At 39.8% G+C, this 18,622-nt stretch overlaps 1 protein-coding gene across 1 annotated transcript in view; it reads left to right on the top strand.

The window, feature by feature from the left end:
* The window catches only part of DISC1 (DISC1 scaffold protein), a 206,155-nt gene that overhangs the window by 12,194 nt on the left and 175,339 nt on the right, over window positions 1–18,622 (top strand). The window contains exons 2-3 of the mRNA XM_074899344.1: window positions 8,856–9,838; window positions 13,371–13,440. Coding sequence (XP_074755445.1) covers window positions 8,856–9,838; window positions 13,371–13,440 — 1,053 coding nt within the window. The remainder of the gene's footprint in view (window positions 1–8,855; window positions 9,839–13,370; window positions 13,441–18,622) is intronic.

Consider the following 18,622-nt stretch of genomic DNA (forward strand, 5'->3'; position numbering starts at 1 on the left):
TGAGGTCTTCTCATCCTCCTTATTAATTGTCATCATCACTCTGTGCTGGCACATCTGCTAAATTGTGTAATTCAATGCAGTTACTTTCTAGAGACAAATTAATGTTCTTTCCTGGAATGTTAATTTTTTTGTGGTGTTTTTTTTTAGATATCTAACTTGCTCTAGACAGAATGATTCCTGTCCCACCTTATTTAGATGGAACTGTCATTTCTGCTAGAAGAAAGGCATTCTTGCCCATGGTTAGTATTCTGCTGCAGTTTCAGCAATATCTGCTATAGTACTACTTCCATAGTTTGTTCATGATATCAGAATTTCACTGAACCATCTACTTTTCTCCTCTGTGCTAGAGGAAAAGGACATAGCTGATGTCTTCACTTTTGTATTCTCAGACCCAATAAAACAAACTTTCAACTTGTTTTGTCTGTCTACAGCCTTGGGTAAGGGTTATAAAGGCTGAGCTATATTCTCACCAAAGATCTCAAAAGGGATATCCTGTGCATCTTTCCTGCTTACCAGTGTAGGTTTTCAAGGGAACTGCACTCGGCTTGCTGGAGCACAAAGGTTGACCCCTCACAGGCTGTAACGTCTGCAGACTGGTGAGTAATCTGCTGACCTGATTAAAAACTTGCATTAAGTGAAGTTGTCTGTGTAGCTGTTGAGGATAGGAGAGCAGTGCTGCAGCCTGTGCCTCGTGGGCTCAGCTGAGAACCTTCATCTCACCCCTTGGAGTGGTTATTTATTGTCAGCCAACAAAAGCACAATCCATACAATCACTACTGCAAAGAGCAGAGAATACCTGAGTGGGAATTTTGTGGGAGCATGTAGAGTTGCAGGGGTTCATGTAAAGCCCTGAGATTTTCTTTTCAGGGGAGCACCATGAGGGACCAGTGCTGCTCATTTGCATGCCTCCTTGCTACAGGTGGGCTCTGTGTCCCATGCATTGCTGTAACTGCAGTTTGTGTACATGCCTGACTTTTGCAGTATCTTGTATTTAAGCTGCATCATGAGGCGCTGTGTTTTTTGTGGGAAGTTATTGCTCAGGTTTCCTGATGTCTGGAGCTCCATTTCATCTCCATTGTTGTCTAGACTGCACTGACATTGTGTCCTGACAGCCTGACTGGGGCTGTAAGGTAAATTTCCTTCAGCAGGCAAAGGAGGAGCATTTGTCCTGGGACTCTGATATTAAATTGTAAAGCTAAAAGCATTCTGACTCCTCACCCTTGGCAATATAGGAACTGCCACGTTGTTTTATTTTCATTATATGTGATCACTACTGAGCTGTTAAGAGAAAATTACTTTCTATTTCAGTAAACTCAATTCTGGTTTCAGACTGACTGTGCATCAGATGCTTAATTTGGAACCCACTCTCTTGGTGAAATTAAAAATTCAAATCTCCAAGCTGGAGCACTCAAACTGTGCTTGAATTAGAAATTGACTGCTGTCAATGTGCTCTCACACTTCACTTTTTTTTTTTTTAATTCCTCCCTCCCTTCCCCCCTGATGAGTTTTATATTAGAGTCTTGCTGTAGATGATCTGACTGAGCAGAAGTAGTGGGAATCCACGCTGTCACTCCGTAGACAGAGTGATGAAGGCAAAGTGTGGTGTGTTAAATAGACCATTCTTGAAAAGGACTGCTGTGTACTAATTTCATAGTTACATACATGTTTGGTGAAATACTTTCATGGGATATGACTGCAAACCCATTAAGTGCTGTTTGCAAATTAATTTATGTCCTAACTAAACTTCACAATTGCTATGCAAAATCCTCACTCCCCTATTTGTGTGTAATATTTAAAGCTTTTTTTTCAGGTCTTGACTGAAAGAACCGGAATGTTCTCTCCACTTGAGACATTTGTATGGACGGCCTCCACAGACTTTTGCACTGAAACTGGGAACAAAAGGGTTTTTTCCCCAGGAAGAAAAACAATAAACCTTAAAAAACCCAAAACTCCTGAAATAAGCTTTGTTTCTCTATTGTGAGTGTCCTCTGTAGGCTTGCAACTTATGTGTCCTCTTGCCTCTTTGGAAAGTGAATAAATCATTCTCAATTATTTAACTATAAGTTAAAAAGAATTCTACTCACAGGTTTAAAACAATTTGGGATGAATATTTGTGGGGAAGTTAAGTGTCTTCTGTTACTGAGTGTGTTAAATGTGCCCAGTTCTGGTATTGTCTTGTTTTCCAAGACCTGCTTGTGTTCTCCCCCAGGGTGTTTCATGGTCCATCAGGTGGTCTATGGGATGGATTGCAGAGCTGGTTGCAGGATAAGGGGTGACTGGAGAGCCTGAAAAAGTAACTTATGTTAGGCAGCTGGTCATGTGAGTTCGGTAGATCCAGATAGCCTGGGCTGATAGCACTGAGGTGGGTGACATATATAAGTGAGCTGTGTAGGGAGGTTTGGAGACTGATTAGGTTGAAGCTCATCAACTAGAGATGAATTTTGAATGTGAGATGTAGTTAAGAGCTGGAGAATGAGATGTGTGAGAAGTGTATGTAACAGGATTAAGCTGAAGTTTATTGCAGAGGTCTTGGGCTTCCCTGGCTTTTTTTTGCTTGGACTTCTGTAACAGCAGCTGACTGCATGAAAACAAAGATGAAAAGAGCAGAAATGTAATTTTTTTGCTATTTAAGTGATCCTGCTTTTTTGAGACAGCATGGTGTCACCTGTCTGTTCTAGAGTGAATTTGGTCACTTGCTTTTCTGGCCAACAAAATGAGTTTCCTTGTAACACTGCAGTAGAGAAATTGGTTGGTGTAATTTTCATTCAGCTTGGAGGAATGCAATTTTCTGTAATAGCCAAGCCTTGGGTCTCAGGTTGCCAGCCATAGGGTGTTATTAGTTATCAAATAAGCCTTCCCCGTGCAACTGCATGCTTTCATGGATAAGCTGGATACTTATTATATTTTTAAATCTGAAAAGATTAGAAAGGCATATTTCTGTTCTTTTTGTCACATCAAGGTGCTTAGGCCCTGATTCAACAAGGCACTGCACTTTCTTGAGTAAAAAGCCTGCTTTTGTGTGTAGTCAATGCACTGCTGAATACTCATGGATGCAGATGTGTTTTAAAGTGTTAGTAGTATCAAACACAATTATAATATGTAATTAAGGAAAAGGATGCTTCTCTTATTCCCCCTGAGTAAACAGGTGATTGTTACTGACATGGGAAGTGTTTTGATATTTACCAGTTTACTGGTAAAACCAGATTTAAAACACTTCTTTTTCTTGAGGGGGGGAAAAAATGATGGGCATATTAAAACTGGTATCGGCTAAGTGATTCTTACTCTAGAGAGAGGTGCTGCAATTTCATCAAATGGCTTAAAATGAGTTGTTGCATTAGGGAGGTAAGCGGCTCAAATGTAACAACTCAGTGACATGCACATTATGGGAGTGTGTCAATAAAAATACAATTGTTTAAACACTGGCTAAGGAAGACCACACTCACCTCGTAAAATGCACAACTCTGAAGTATTTTTTAATGAAGAACAGAAACTAACATGCATTTAATGACTTCAGATAATATTTTCTGTGTGACATCTTGAAAATTTAATAGTTGAATAAATGAACCCAGCCTGCAACCTTAGAAATCACAGGAACCCTTAGTGATGAAATAATTTGTAAATGGTATCAAATATAATACAGCTTAGCCATTGCTTCTCTTCTATAGATACACTTTATAAAATGCTAGATAAATCGAAGTACAGTTAACATTCAATGAGTAAGATGAAAAAGCTAACTGAGTCCTTTGCATTTTAAGTTACAAAAATATTCAAAAGTACCTGTCTTTGAAAGCTTATTTGCATAAAGAGATGGTGCTGGTTTGTTTTAATACGGACTGTACTGAGATCAGTGCCATCTTAGTTTGAATATTTAGTGGTATCTTTAAAATTCATCAAATGAGTCAAAATATAACTGATTAGGAACATTTTACATATTTCTGTGACATAGGAACTGAACAGTAATGGTTATTGTCAAGTCAGATTGATCAATCCCTGAGAATGGTTCACTTTTGTTGCTGATAGATTAAATGTTTGTGTGTCTGTAAATTCTAAATATTCTCATGTTCATGTACAGTTTAATGCAGGTGTTTAAAGCTTCCTTGACAGAAGCAGCACTACTGAAATTGCTTGGAGCAGTGCTTTGATGGTTGGCTTTAAATATGACCTAGTATTTTTTCCTCCACACCATGGTTACCGCCCACAAATGCTCTGAAGGTATTATTCTAATAAAAATCAACTATGTGTAATATAGGTGTATTCAGATAGTCGAGCTCTCTTTAGAACTGCATATATAATTTCTCAGTTACTTTCAGGAAGAACTTAATGAGCTTGCAAGCGTTCTGTGTTTATGTGTTTAAAGCAGGGGTGAGGAGGTAATCACTTCAGAGTTTCTGTACTAAGCTGTAAAATCCTAGTGGGCTTTTCAAAAAGGTAGTCTGTCCATAGGTGCTACTAGGGCATTTGATCAGAAAACTGAACTGCAGCTTTTGTAGCTGGAAACAAAGACTGACTATCTAAAATAAATGAGAGACTGTTCTACTGTCCTTTTGCACCAGGCCATGTACAAGAGAATGTGCTCTTTCCATCAGTGGGAAACTCTTGGCTTCACCTCTCCCTCTTTCATCTTACTGGTGCAACTAAGATGTGAACAGCATTGCTGGTCATGTCTTGCTTTACAGCATTTTTAGTTTTATTTGTTTTTCCTGTGCTCTGGCTCTGAGCTGTTAGTTTTTTATGAAATGTTGGTCATCAGGAAATGTTGTTATGGTGAAAGAGCTGTTATAATTAAGGTATTTCTGGGCTTTGATAATTTGGATTTGAAGCAATTGCACATAATCTGACATTAGAATGTATGTTGCATCATCATCTAGGTTTGTAACACTTTTTTTTTTAATGTTGATTTGTAATATTACAACTGAAAGGCTTTTTCCATTTGTGACTTTTCTCTTTTTCTAAGTGCATGTCTCATAATGCATGGCGCGCTATAATGTAGGGTTTTTTAATTACCTGCAGTTGTTTCACAGTGTTCCAAGGTACCATTTTGATAGTCTTGTAGTTAATAACCATCAGTTATTTGACATGCTTGAAACTGAGGGATTTATAAGAAAAATTTGAGGCCTTTTTTTAACAAACTAGCTGGATTGGTTCAATGTAGTTTCTGTATCTGATGCTGCCCTGATCCAATATTGGGGAGGGTTCCTAAACGATCCCAAGAGCGAGATTAAGACATAAACGAGGTCAGATGCCATAGAACCTTGTAAACTTTATTTTCCATAACAATTAGTAATAGCGGTAGGACAGAGAGAAAAGAAAGGAAAAGTCAGAATCCCTAAGCAAGCAAACGGTAGAGATGCAGTGAGGCTAATTACCACCACCACGAATCCAGCAATGTCCTATTGGCTCGGTCTCAGTGCAGGTTATGGTGCTCCAGACTCCACCAAAGTCCCAGCTCCGAGTCAGGATGAGATGACAAGAGTGAATAGTGCTCAGTGCTCCCCAAAGAGGAGTACACAGTCCTTTTATTGTCCCAGTCCCCACGATCTCTCCAAAGAGTCCACGCATTTCCACGGAGCTCACTGTAATACATGCCACCCTGTGGTCCTGTGCCAGCTTGCACATCTTCCTCATCCTGATTTAACTTCAGGCCGATGTTGTGGTCCCGTCGGGGACAATTGGTCTCCTTCAGAGCATACTCCTTCATGGCAACAGGATACCGAGGCCAGGAAATGGTGGTGGTGCAGCAGCAATGTTTGAGACGGGTAACATGGTCCCTTACAGATGCACAGACAAAGCAAACTGTGGTTGTAAAGCTATGAAGAAAAAGAAAGTCTTTGTAATTAAATTTCAGATATGTGATGATAAACAACTGAAATTATTCTAATCTTCAGAAGAGGGACATGGCAGAAGGGTAAACAGCACACAGATGGTATACGCAAGGCCCTAGTAACATCCTGGCTGGATTTTGTGATGGCTGAGGGCACTGTAACTGATCTCTAGCTGGAGCTGGGGGTCAGGCTGTGGCCACCTCCTCCCTCCCTTATCCTCTGGGGAAAGCCTGGGTGTTTGTGCTGAGGTGTTGGTCCCAGCTCTGTGTCCATCCCTCTTGGGGGATAATGGACATGTGAGCAATCCTACACGTGTGCACGCCTCGGCAAGGACATGACAAGGACATAGAACAAAGAACTCAGCAACCAACTCCAGGAGATGGGTTGGGCGGAGAAAGACATTGAGTGTGGCGCTTATTATCCAATCGTGAGAAGGCTTGAAGCGCATGGACAAAGCTAACTGTCCAATCATAAGGATTGTACCACGTACCATTCGCATGCACAGGAGAAACCTATAAAAGGGCTTGCTTACCTTCAATAAATGGGCATTGCTTGATCATATTGGTCGTGTGTGTGTCCATAGCTCCTGCACATCCACTCCTTTGCCTTGTGCTTGGTGCAGCTCCCTGAGGCTAAGGACCTGCAGCCCTCTCCTCATAGTGTCCTCTGAACAGCTATTGAATATGATAATATTGAATATGATTCAATAATAATATTGAATATGATTCAGGCAGTGGTGTCGCTCTGGTAGCCAGGTGAGGGACTAGTGCTGTTGGACTCGCCAGAAGGCAGACCTGGAGTCTATGAAGGACCTGAATGGTAAACCTCTCTAGAGGGTTACCAGCAAATGTTGAGAGGAGTGCAGAGATGCATGGGTTTTGTGTGGACTAGTTCAGGCTACTGGAATTGTATCACTTTGGTTCAATAATTTTTAGATTTGCATCCAGTTCACTTTGTGCAAGTATCTAACCTTTGGCTAATTTAAACCTTACTTACATAAGCTTAGTTTAAATTTGGTGTTTAAAGAGCTGTAATTATGTCTGCTTTAGAAATTCATAGTGATTTGGTGAGATCAATTTTAAACTTATTTTAATTACCCAAAGAACCTTTTCCATTTTTACAGATGAGGCCTGTGACTAGCCTTTGTAATGGAGATAAAGTATATCCAGTCTTAGAACAATTTTTTTTCTTCACGTCTGATTTCTTCTGTTGAAGGCAAATTTAGGCTTTTATTTTGTGTATAAACTAAAAGAATTCTAAAGAACACTTTGTTGCAATTTCTGTTCTCTTACTCCAAGAGCAGTTTCTATTTGTTAAGACTTCAATGAAATTACTCCCAGTACAGCATTTCACTGTCTTTTTATAGTAGACAGGCTGATGGACTCCGTGACCTTTTTATTTGTGATTTCTGTGATGCTTTTTTCTCTGACAAAAGAGAATGTAAGAGACAGCTGGGGTATTCTAATTTATGGTGATAGGAAGCAGAATACAGAAGCTTAACTGCAGTCCCTTGGTGAGATGTGCCACTATTCTAGTATGTGGGAAATGTATAAATTGCTTTTGTTGAAGGTTATTTGGAGAGAATGTAGTGAATGTTGGGAAAATTCTCCTGGGAGGTTTTGGTCTAATGCTTAAATTTTTGTACAGGATGTCATTGTAGTGAGGTGTGTACGAGACCTGTGTTAGGAGCTGCTGAGGAGTTTAGATTATGTGCACATGTATCAATGTAAAAATTGACAAAGGGTTGTGATTAGAGATGAACACTAAATAGATTACATGTAAATGAAAAAAAAAATCTGAAAATTGTGTTTTTGGAAGAGCTCTGTGTGGGTGATGAGAATACTTCTAACACCTGAGATTCTGGCAATTGATTCTGTTTCTGAGTAGAGGGCAGCTAATTGAGGGTGTAATTCAGCTAGTCACTAGATCCCTTTGAACAGTGATTGTGGCAAAGAGGTCTGGTCAATATGTTTTTGTGTTACAGAATGGATGATGGTGCAGAGCTTGTATTTCCATTGATTGTGTGCAAGACAGATGAATGGAATACCTTTTGACTAGTGGTAAATCCATAAGAAACTGAAATTAGTCACCATGTAATCTTTCACCCATAATTTTTTTTTTAATAGAAATGTACAGAAGAAAACAAAGACAAGTTACCACTTTCTGATCTCCCACTTTTATGTTTGTTGTGTTTTTTTATTTTGTTTCATTTTTATTCTGCTCTGCAAACAACACATCTTTTCATCTATATAAGTAAGGTATATAAAGGGAAATTGATCTAATGAGCAGAGGCCCTTTCTTAATGATATTAATACTGAAGTAATGCTACCAAGCATATGGTGGCATTAGTTTTCTAGGACTGATGGTCCTGTCTGCAAAATTTTTCTTTAACTTTACATTTTGGATAATAGGTAGTACAGTAAATCTAAATGACAATTTATAAAATACCTCATTAGACTGACATCTGCAGCCATGGAGTGTAACAGAGTTGCATCTGTTCTGGAAGCAAAATCTGAATCACTTGCTCATACTAATAAAATATGGATATAAACACAAAAAAATGGACGTGAGCTACAACAGATTAGGCACACAATTTCTTTGTGAGTATGGTTCTCATCTTTCTGGAGCAGATTCAGTCTTCTCCTCCAGGATGTGCTTCTAAGTCTGAAAGTCATTCTGGATCAGAGAAATTGAAACAAAGTCTGTGCTTTAGTGTGCTGCTAAGCAAATTAAGGATGAAGCTCCCAGATCAGTGCTATGAATAGGGAAGATGATGTGATTCATGTACCCAGGTTTGTGTCCTGATGGATGTGATTATGTTAATGCTAGTTCACTTAAAAGCAGGTGCAAGCTCTTTAGTAAGTGAATGAGTACACACAGTGTTCTCATCTATCTGCAGTATCTTTTTTTTTTTTTTTGTGAAATTGAAAGTGATGCACTGTTTGAAATTCCTGAAACATTTTCAGATGCTACAGTACCTTAAGCCTAGAAAACTGCAGAAACACTTTAATGACTTTTTTTCCCCTCTCCCAGATGGTCAGGAGCACTTAATGCCTGCAGGCTCTCTTCGTAAAAAGAAACTGGCAAAAAGACCTGGATACATGAGGCCAGAAGCTCAGCAACAGATAGAGTTTCAGTCCCTGGGTGCCTGCAAACCGTTCAGCCCAGAAGAGCTCAAACACGGCAAGCAGCAGAGTGGAGACTTTGAGAACTGCTCTCTACGCAGACGATTCCAAAATAACTCTGAATTCTTACGCTGTAGTGCAGTGAGTAGTACCATAGTTCCTGCTAATGGGGTAACAACGTTGGCCACTACTGGAAATATGCCAGGACACTGCAAAAATCTTTCATGTTGCAAGAGTCCACGGTCAGAAAACACAGTGATAGGAGCTTACCCTGCTGCAGAAACAAGCAAAGATATTTCTGCTGTATGCTGTACATGGCAGAAAAACCACAGCACTGAAGTGAGCAAGCCCCCAAACATGTATGCTTTGGATCAGACAGAAGTGAATAACAACTGTGAATATCAAAACAGAGACGTTTCTTGTTCTGTCGGTGCACACGATAGCTTTAGTTCAAGTTTCAGCTTCATACAGCTCTCCCTGAACTCAGCCTCTGGAATAAGTGATGCTGAAGGCAAGTCAACCATCAAGGAAGCTGAGTATGTTCTGCATCCCAGCACTGCAGGAAATTTGCAGAAGCCAGAAGAGATGGCGCAAACTCATGAGCATTTGGGAGCTTTGCATTGTTTCTCCAGGCCCAGTGAGGATTTGGAGTATGAAAATGAAACTACAGCAAATGATAAACTCCAAGACTGTGAGTCTGTGTCTCTCTCGGATGCAGATGCAACGTTTTCGTATTCTACGGATTCCTCGGATGCAGCATCTGCTGGCTCTTCCGTCACCTCAGGCTATGAAAGCAGCTTTACTGTTAGTGACCATAACTGGGATACTTTGATGAAAAAATATGAACCAGTGCTACAAGACTGCCTGCTTGGCAACCGCAGTACATTAAAGGTTAGTAATCTCACTTCATCTTTGATTCCTCCCCCTGGTCCTCAAAACATTTGTATTTATAGTGCCAAAGTCACAGTTGATGTAGGAGTTGGGATATTAATGGATTTTGTGGCATTTGTTCATAGAGGTTTACAGTAGCACGCTGCATGATAAAAGTGAGACAACCGGTTTTGTTTTCTTTTTGGTTCTTTAAAAAAAAAGGTGATGTTGTTGCAGGGCCCTATTCTACCGAAACTGATACTCTACTGAAACAGTACCCCGTTCTACTGAAACTGTGATCCTCTCAGTTCTAATGTATTGCACACTGGTTTCTGAATCCAACAAATACCATTTTCTTTCACAGGTGGCCTTTTTGTCTGCAGTTTGGACTATAAGTAGTACAAAATTTAGGGGTGGTAAGAACTCTTTTCTTGAAGCACCATGATTTAACAACACTAAACTTTGTAACTGGAAATTCATAAGTTTAAAGATTTCTTGCAGTGAGGCATGGGTACGAGAGTAGCCTGTAGTCTAATAGATGAGTACTTTCCCCACACAAAATGGGGGTCAAGTTCCTGCTTGAAATCCAACTGGGCATTGAACCTTTTTTTTCTCCCTCAACTCCAGAGGCATACTGGGCTGTTGAGTCAGGAGTCTTTTTGCACATGTGTATACCTGCATGTATACCTACTATGTGTACAGGCAGTCTCATTCACTGTGATGTTTGTGGTAGAAGGGTGGGGAAACTTTTAAGAAGTATCAGTTATATTTTGTAATGCAGTTTTTGGGATCGTGGTGTGGGCATCAGTAGAAAACCATTCTGAGCTTACCTGCAATAAGGAGCCCAATATTGGCTTTGTTGTGCATGCAGGAAGTAGTAATCCAGAGATTAATGTGGACATGATGGATTTTACAGATTAGTTTCAGTACTAAGTGGGTACTGGCATGTTTTTGTGGGGTTTTCTGGTTTGTGGGTTGGTTTGGTTTGTGTTTTTGTTTTTTTTTTTTTTAGTGTCTCACTAGTCCTCTGAGTTTCTGGGATGCTTTTCAGAATCCCAGGTTCTTGTGACTTCTCAGCTCAGACATAGCTGCTGAGATGCACTTTAGGCCTGATGAAACAACCTGCTCTGGGGACACTTTGAATAGCCCTCCTGTCTGGGTAAGACAGAAAGTTGAGAAATTTTTTTTCTTACTTTACTCTTCATGATGTCTGACCTGACAATGATCTCTCATATTAACTTTTCAGAGGATGCATGTAGGACTTAAACTAGGCTCTCTTATTTACAGACTTCACACATGACAAGGAGCAGTTTCTTTGTCATCATGCCTGGAATGAAAATGTGCCCATAGTCTGGAATGGTTTAGGAAATTAATTCGCTGCAAATTTGGAAATGTATAATATAATAAAAATAAGAAATTATTTTTCTGTCTTTTCAGTATGCTTATTTGATAGGCACAAAAGAAATACTGCTATCTTTAATTTCTGTATTCATTGAAAGGAGAATTGGGGATTTGTGCCCTCAGATGTCTTTGCCCTTGGTTAGCCAGTCGTGTATGTTTAATTTGAAGCACCTTCCTATTGTAATGATAATAAGCAAGTCTCAAACTTTTCAGAAAGGAACAAAGGCAACTGTAGTGAAGAAAAGGAGACAATACTAGTGGGTTAAAATAGGCTTTTTCTGCACTTATTAAAAAAAAAAAAGGTCATCACATGGCACAGATATAGGACATGCCACGCTGAAGCAGCTCTTTGATTAGTTAAGCCCGAAATGTCTTACCAGCCTGCAAATAGAAAGCATTTTACTGTGACAGCATCAGTCAGTTTGCTGTGGGCATGCCCGGACTGTGGTACTCAAGCAGGCTTTAAATGACCTGCCACTGTGAGTGCATGATGGAATAAATGCTGCAAACAGCAGCAAAGCTGTACTCTCAGTATAGATGGTTGTTATACATCATATATATGAAAAAAGTGTCATTTGATTCATTCCTACTGCAGGCTTTTTTAAAACTCTATCAAAAGTGTGGCATAAAATACAGGAAATAATTTATGGTGAGGATTCAGAGCTCCTCCCTTCAATATGTTACACATTCTTCATCAACCTCAGAGAAAAAAGATTGGAGTTTCAGATTGTGAAAAATAAAGTAAAATAATGCCTTGAGGAAAAGAGAGTATATACAATGTTGTTTTATGTTTTTCTTTTTCCTCTAGGGCATCCTACAGCCTATTATTATTAATCAAGCATTTTTTGATTCGTTTCTGGCTTTATTTTTTATAGTTCTTTTCTCACTAGTCCACTTTCACATACCATATGACAGATACTATTAATTTGAATGTCTTGCCTAATTTGTGTGTTGATTCCGCAGTCATAACTGCATGTTTCTGTTAAGTTATTGGCTGGCTGCACCTATTTTTCTCTATGCAATTTAGAGTTTAAATATAGGGATTTAAATATGAAAGAGTTTCAGGGAGGAGTCGTATCTTTTGTAAATGCGGAATGTCTAAAGCATGGATTTTCTTGTTTTGGAAAATGCTTTCCCAATCACTTTCAGGCTTTAGGCTATGAGAATATATGCTGCTTCTTTTTTCAGGCTTACCTTTTTTCAGTTCTGATGATGGCTTGTTTGGTAAAGGCCATGTATAAATTTAATAAGACTTTTCAGTCTTTTAACTGTAGCCATGTTGGGCTGTGGCTGGCATGTCAGTGAGGAGAGGACGTTCTAACAAAATTCTTCTAGCAGTAAAAACTTTTAATGGCCTTTGAATGGGCACCTAGCCTTACAAATTTTTAGTAAATTTAGAGCTTTGGTCCCCACCCTTTCACGTTAACAAAGAGAAGCAGTAACTTCTGAAATATAACTTCATTATGGTAAGAATTTCTTTTTGGGTGTGAAAGGGCACTCTGTATGTAGTATTAGTATGGGTATTCTTGGTGTTTTGGTGTGGTGTTTTGTTTTTTTTTTTTTTTCCCCCATCTAGCGTTTGCAGTGTGAACATTTCTGAAATTGCAAACTTCAATGTTATATAGATAAGCATAAATTATATTTTCTGAGCCATAATAGGTATACCTGTTCCAAGATATTAATACTGTATTTCTCTTTTTACTTAGAGAGGAAATGTTGTTTGTATATGGAAATTCTGGATTTGTTCTGTGCAAAACTCATAGAGGAAAAAAAAGTTTATAAATGGGCTTGAGAACACACAGTTGAGTACAGTGTGATCAGAAGAAGATGTCGTGCTGACAGAATCCTCTAATAATCCTTTGATTTATTCAAAGGGTGAAAAATATCCTACAATCACATGAGCTCTTTTGCTTTTCAAGAAATATTGTTTGTTATTCTCTGTGTTTGGACTAAAGCCATGCTTGGCTTAATTAGCTGCAGTTCAACTGACTTCCAAATAGATCTGTCCACTTAACAAATGTTAGGGTTAACTCTCAAAATTGGGCCATTCTAGTGATGTGGTAATCCATTAAATTTACGTTATGTTGAGGTTAATAGTCTAAACATTTTAGAATGCAACTTCTGCGTAATTAACTTCTTTCTCTTTGCATAGATAAAATCCTTGATCTTACGGCTTCAGAGGCTCCAGGAAAAAGCAATAGAGGAAGATAACTATGATAGAGGTGAGAGTTGCTCCCCCTACCCCCCACTGCATTATGCTGCTTTTTTTTACCTTCTCCTTCATTCCTTTATCAAGTTTATTGTATATTTGCTACATAGCACTGGGTAGGTATGGAAGACTAGTTCAATGAACTGTATTGTTTATTCTGTCATATAGCAGGAAACAAATTAAAGAAAGAAGTAGGTCAGCAGCAGGTAGCAACAGTTTTTATATTCTTGAGCCACATCACCATGTGGGAAGGTTGAAATCCAAATATCTACCATCTGGATCAGCTGTTTTGAAGCAGCATGACTTTAAAAAATGCAGAAATGAATGAAAGCTTTGAAAGGAGAAGGGACAGGCATTGGCTGCTGACAGAGTGTGATTTGTTTCTTGCCACATTTAGTCATGACACTACAGCAGGGCTCAAACACAGAAATGAGGTCAGTAGCTATTATAAAAGTGAATGATACTGTCCTGTGGGATTAACTTGATGTCCACTGGGTTGAATCAAAACCAGCTAGAGAATGTGGTGGTGATACAGCTTCTGGCAAGTATCTGTATTTGAACAGTGCTTTTTCTTTCAAATGCCTTGGCACTTCTGATAAGCTCTGTGTGTACGCTTGTTAATAATTAGAGCATCTATTAATATAGATCTTGGATTTCTTATTGTTTCCTGTTATGGTAGTCTGTGTTGATACTCGTATTTTGATAGTCTTGAGGTTCTAGATTAAATTCTTCCCACTAGATCTACCTTCAGTTGGGAAGGCCTGCATTGTTTTAGTAAAATACACATGTGTACTTCAGAGAATAAGGCTAGAAAAAAATAGTTCCTTTGCTGCCACTTTTTTATTCTCAGCTTTTAGGGCCTGGAAAGTGGTCAGACTTGTGGTTTGCCTTTCAAAATTAATGTGTGAAGTTGTGCAGTTGTACGATGGCTCTTTTTCCCTGCCCTCAAAGGTGTCCCTCAAGACAATTAAAATGTGTTTTAATAGTGTCTAGGGAGTAGGTGTGTAGCCCTTTTGTAGCAGCGGTTCTGTTTGCCTCTTAAAGGCTTGCCTATATATAGGAGAAAAGTCTGCTACTGTCACAAGTCATTCTTTTAGTGTGGCATCTCCCAGTGGGGAAGGCCTTCAGGTATGTGAAAAAGCTGAGGATGTTACAGATATTCATGGGTTTAATCTCTGTCAAATAGACATTCTTGATGTGTATGCTTTACATGTGTAACACTCATAACTCTTCTTTTTTACGTGCCTGTGGGTTGAGTTCCCAGTTGGAGACTTCCCGACAGCTGTGTACTCAGTGTGCGTGGTTCCCGTGGACTCCAGCTGGGATTCTCTGGGCAGTCAGCCACTCCAACAGCAGTATTTCAGTATATCAGGTGTGACATCTGAATGTGATGCTACATACTTGTTGACCACAGTGGAAAATGATGATTTGTCTAACCTTGCACAGAAAGCTCAGGTGTAGTTTTCGGGGGTGCTAGTCTTGTATCTTCAAAACAGGACCATCTTTCTGTTGACCATCATTTTATCAAGTTGACCATCATTTTATCAATTACGCTTTTCAGTTTCCACCCTAGTTATCATGCAGGTAGCACAGAGGTGGTTTGCAGAGTCTTTCATTGATTCCTCTCAGAAAAATGGTCTTGGCTGATCTATGACTTCACCAGGTGTTGTGGGCACAGTTTACAGAGAGCGAAAGTGGCAGCAGTACAGAGGTGGAGAGGAACATCCACAGGTGGGATTGTTGTTTTCTGTGATAAGTCTGGCATATATAGGCAGAAAAAATTTGTCCTGGTATTGGACTAGATGCTGAGGTTCTTGAGAGGCTTTGCCTTGGCTTCCTTGATCCTTTTGAAAACTGGAATTCCAGCTTCACACAAATGTTCTCAGAAAATGTCATGCTTCATGCATGCATGTGACCATGCATCCTTAATTTTATCAATTCCTAGTTTTTGAGTCCTTGACCCACTTTCTGTCATACTAGTCTTTGTTCCTCTTCTGATGCAACTGTTAGCTGGGCGGTTTTTTGTGACTACTTTTTTGTTATTTTTGTGGTGTCTGAACTGGCTTCTTTATTTTTTCTTTTGTGAAACAGGGGCAGTGTATCTGCAGGGAAAGACTCACATGGAGAAAATGCAGTGCTGCAAGAAGAGTTAGAGCTGTGACCTTCCCTCCTTCTCTCACTGTGGCAGGCTTTCCACCTTTGCTTTTAGAGCTATGTTGCTGCTCCTGGTGTAGAACAAAGTCTTGCCTGCTGTGAAGTGAAGTTTGAAAGCTTTTTAAAGAGCTTACAGATTGGCCCAGTACCAATTTCTGTTCAAGTGAAATCTGTAATTAGCCTTCTTAAAGGGATCTTATTGCCAAATATTGCTAGCAGGGAATGGAATTGCTAAATGTGCAGAGCTGTGATGTGGGGCATAAATGGAAATATATTATCAGGGAGTTGGAGAAACTGACACAGTGTATGTGGAGGGTTGAGGACATTTTAACTATAATGCTAAAAAGAAAATTACTGTCCCTGTAATTTGGGGTATTTCTTTGAGTATAGAGCAAGTCCTCTGTTAAAAGCAGAACTGTTTTGAACTGGAGATCGTGGCAGTGTTGTGTGTGGGGATAGCTCAGGTCTTGCTGATTTGGAGTGCTGCAGGGGAAGGGGAGATCTAGTATGATGTGGGTAGCTGCAAAATGCCCTGTACATGGAAGAGATGAGTAGAGGGGAAGGAGAGCAGGTGACCCATACCCCCGAATGGAAAACTAAATTGTCAATGAATACGTTATTGTGTGTAACTCTTATCACTTCAGCAGTAGAGGCTCTTCTCCAGCTTCAACCATAGATGAGAACCCGAAATCTTCTGACTTTGGCTCGTTCAACCATAGATGAGAACCCGAAATCTTCTGACTTTGGCTCTCTAAGAGCCATCCAGTCTTGCAGGAGGGGGCTTGGTTTTTAAGAGCAGTTCAGTGGGAGGGAGATGTGTTAGTACTTAAAACTCTTCTAAGTGCTCAGGACTGGTTTCTGCTGTCTGACACTGCAGACTTGGCAGCTTAAGGAAGGGCAAGTGTTTACTATCTGATGTTGCTGCTTTCCTGCTCTCCAGAGCTTTTTGAAAGCTCTGATGGTTCAGAGTAACTTTTGAAACAGAAGTGCAAGTAAAGTGGTGCCCCTACAGAGAGGGGAAAGTGATGCACTGTTTTCAGTTGTGACAACGAGGCTACAAAATGGCACAGAAGTAAAGGCAAGTTTTTCTCACTACAAAGTCACAAACAAATACCTTGTTGCAAATAGGTGAGGAATAAGGATATATTTTTTTTTCCTCTTTACAGAAACACAGAACAGATGCTGCTGCTTGGGTCTGTTGGAGATCATGTGTGTTTTCCAGGTTCATGTTAATCAATTAGCATTTATTTCCTGAACAGGTGATGTGGGGTGGGTTTTTTTGAGGGATATTTGGAACCACAACCCTCCTTGTTGTTTAAGAGAGAAGTCAGTGCCTGTTTAAATCTTCAGCTTGTTTTTTCCTAGTTTTTACTTTCTTTAGATGAATCTATTTGCTTTGTCTTCCTCCTCCCCTTGAGCTTGGGAGGTGCACAGCAGAAATGGTGTTTGCTATTGCTTGTTTACCTGTGCTGTGTCTTCTTAAAGACCTGTCATGGCATGGTTAGGGTGTTGCTGTAGAAGAGTTTCAATCAGTCATTCCAGCAACTACAGTTTCTTCCTATACTTACTGGCAATGCTGTCTGTATGGTGGGAGGGGTATGTTTCGTCTTAGAGTGTTGGGTGGGCTGCTTGGGGCAGAGGCTGCCCTCCTGTCCCATATTTGTTCTCATCTGCTAGAGGTCATCCAGCACAGTGCTGAGAGACCTGCAGGGTGCTCCCTCTTCATACTGTAGCCACCTTGGACTCTTTCAAATGCGGATGTTCTTCAGCTTTGAAATGGCGTGAAATGCATGTTCAGTGAGACAAATCTTCTCAGTCCTGGTTTAATTTTAAATAGGAACTGTTAGGATCTTATGTGTTATATTGCTTGTTCTGTGTTTGTAGGCAATGAAATATTGGGGAAGTAGCTTATTTTATCTGTATTTGCTTGTGGTCTCCTCTTGATGGCCACATTACTGTATATTTTTAAAGCAGGTACAGTACCGTGGGAATATGATAACAGTATTTTGCCTTGTGTAGCATATAGTAAAAATTGGTCTGTTCTCCAAGGATCACTTGGAGTGTTGTCATGGCTCATTATTCGTGATGGAGCTTGACAGCTCCAAGGTTAAATACAGTGCTGAATACAGGAGGTTAAAAAAAAAAAAAAAGCAGTGTATTTTTGTGGCTGTGGGAGTTGTGCTTGTAGTAGAAGCAAGTGTATTTTGCTCAGTACAAATCTATTGCCCAAACCCTTAAAAACCGTTTTCCTGTTCTTTGGTTCTTGAACTCCTCAGCCTTGCCTAGTGCAAGAGACAAATGGATTGGTAACTAAATGTCAGGACTGAGTCTTGCTGCTGAACTCCACTAGCGGTTTATGTGCCATCTTGTTACTCATAATCAAGTTTCTGCAGAACTACTGATTTTTTTTTTTTTTTCCTTAATTCTTGCGTGCAGGAATGTGAGTGTTACGGATTCACTGCTTGCAACTTGTGGGGAATGGTAACTTCCCTGTGCAAACAGTTCATATTCAGAGATAGGGTTCTTCAGTGAAGGTCGCTGAGTAGATAAGAGCAACTCTTGAGTCCAACATGGCAGCTAGAATACAGAAACATTTACACTTGTCATGGTAAAAATCTATCCTATCTCAACAATAAAATTAATGCTGTAGGTACATTTAATATCATATGAGCCTTCAGTTATTTTAGCTGAGGTCTCAAAGCTTGAGCTATATGAATTCGTGAGCTGCCATGAGCTTGCGCACTGTATGCTCTGCAGAAGTGTTTGCATGTGGGTTGGTTTTTGGTTTGTTTTTTTTTCCTCTTTGCTAGTGCTCTTTGAGACCTCTTCATGCCAATTGTCCTTTCCATGTCTCAGGATCTTCAGGACATCAAGGACAGAACCCTGTGCTATGTAGGAGTTGGAGTCCCATTTCTCGCATCTTCTGTTAATCACAAGTATAGGAAGGGAAAGGAAAGACTGTAGCAGTTAGCCTCCTGTACATTTACACTAAAAAAGGTGCTGTTGCTCACTTGAGCCTGATATTTGTTTTAAGGCAACTG

Source organism: Athene noctua, chromosome 1 (genome assembly GCF_965140245.1).
Source record: "Athene noctua chromosome 1, bAthNoc1.hap1.1, whole genome shotgun sequence".
Taxonomy (NCBI): Eukaryota; Metazoa; Chordata; class Aves; order Strigiformes; family Strigidae; genus Athene; species Athene noctua.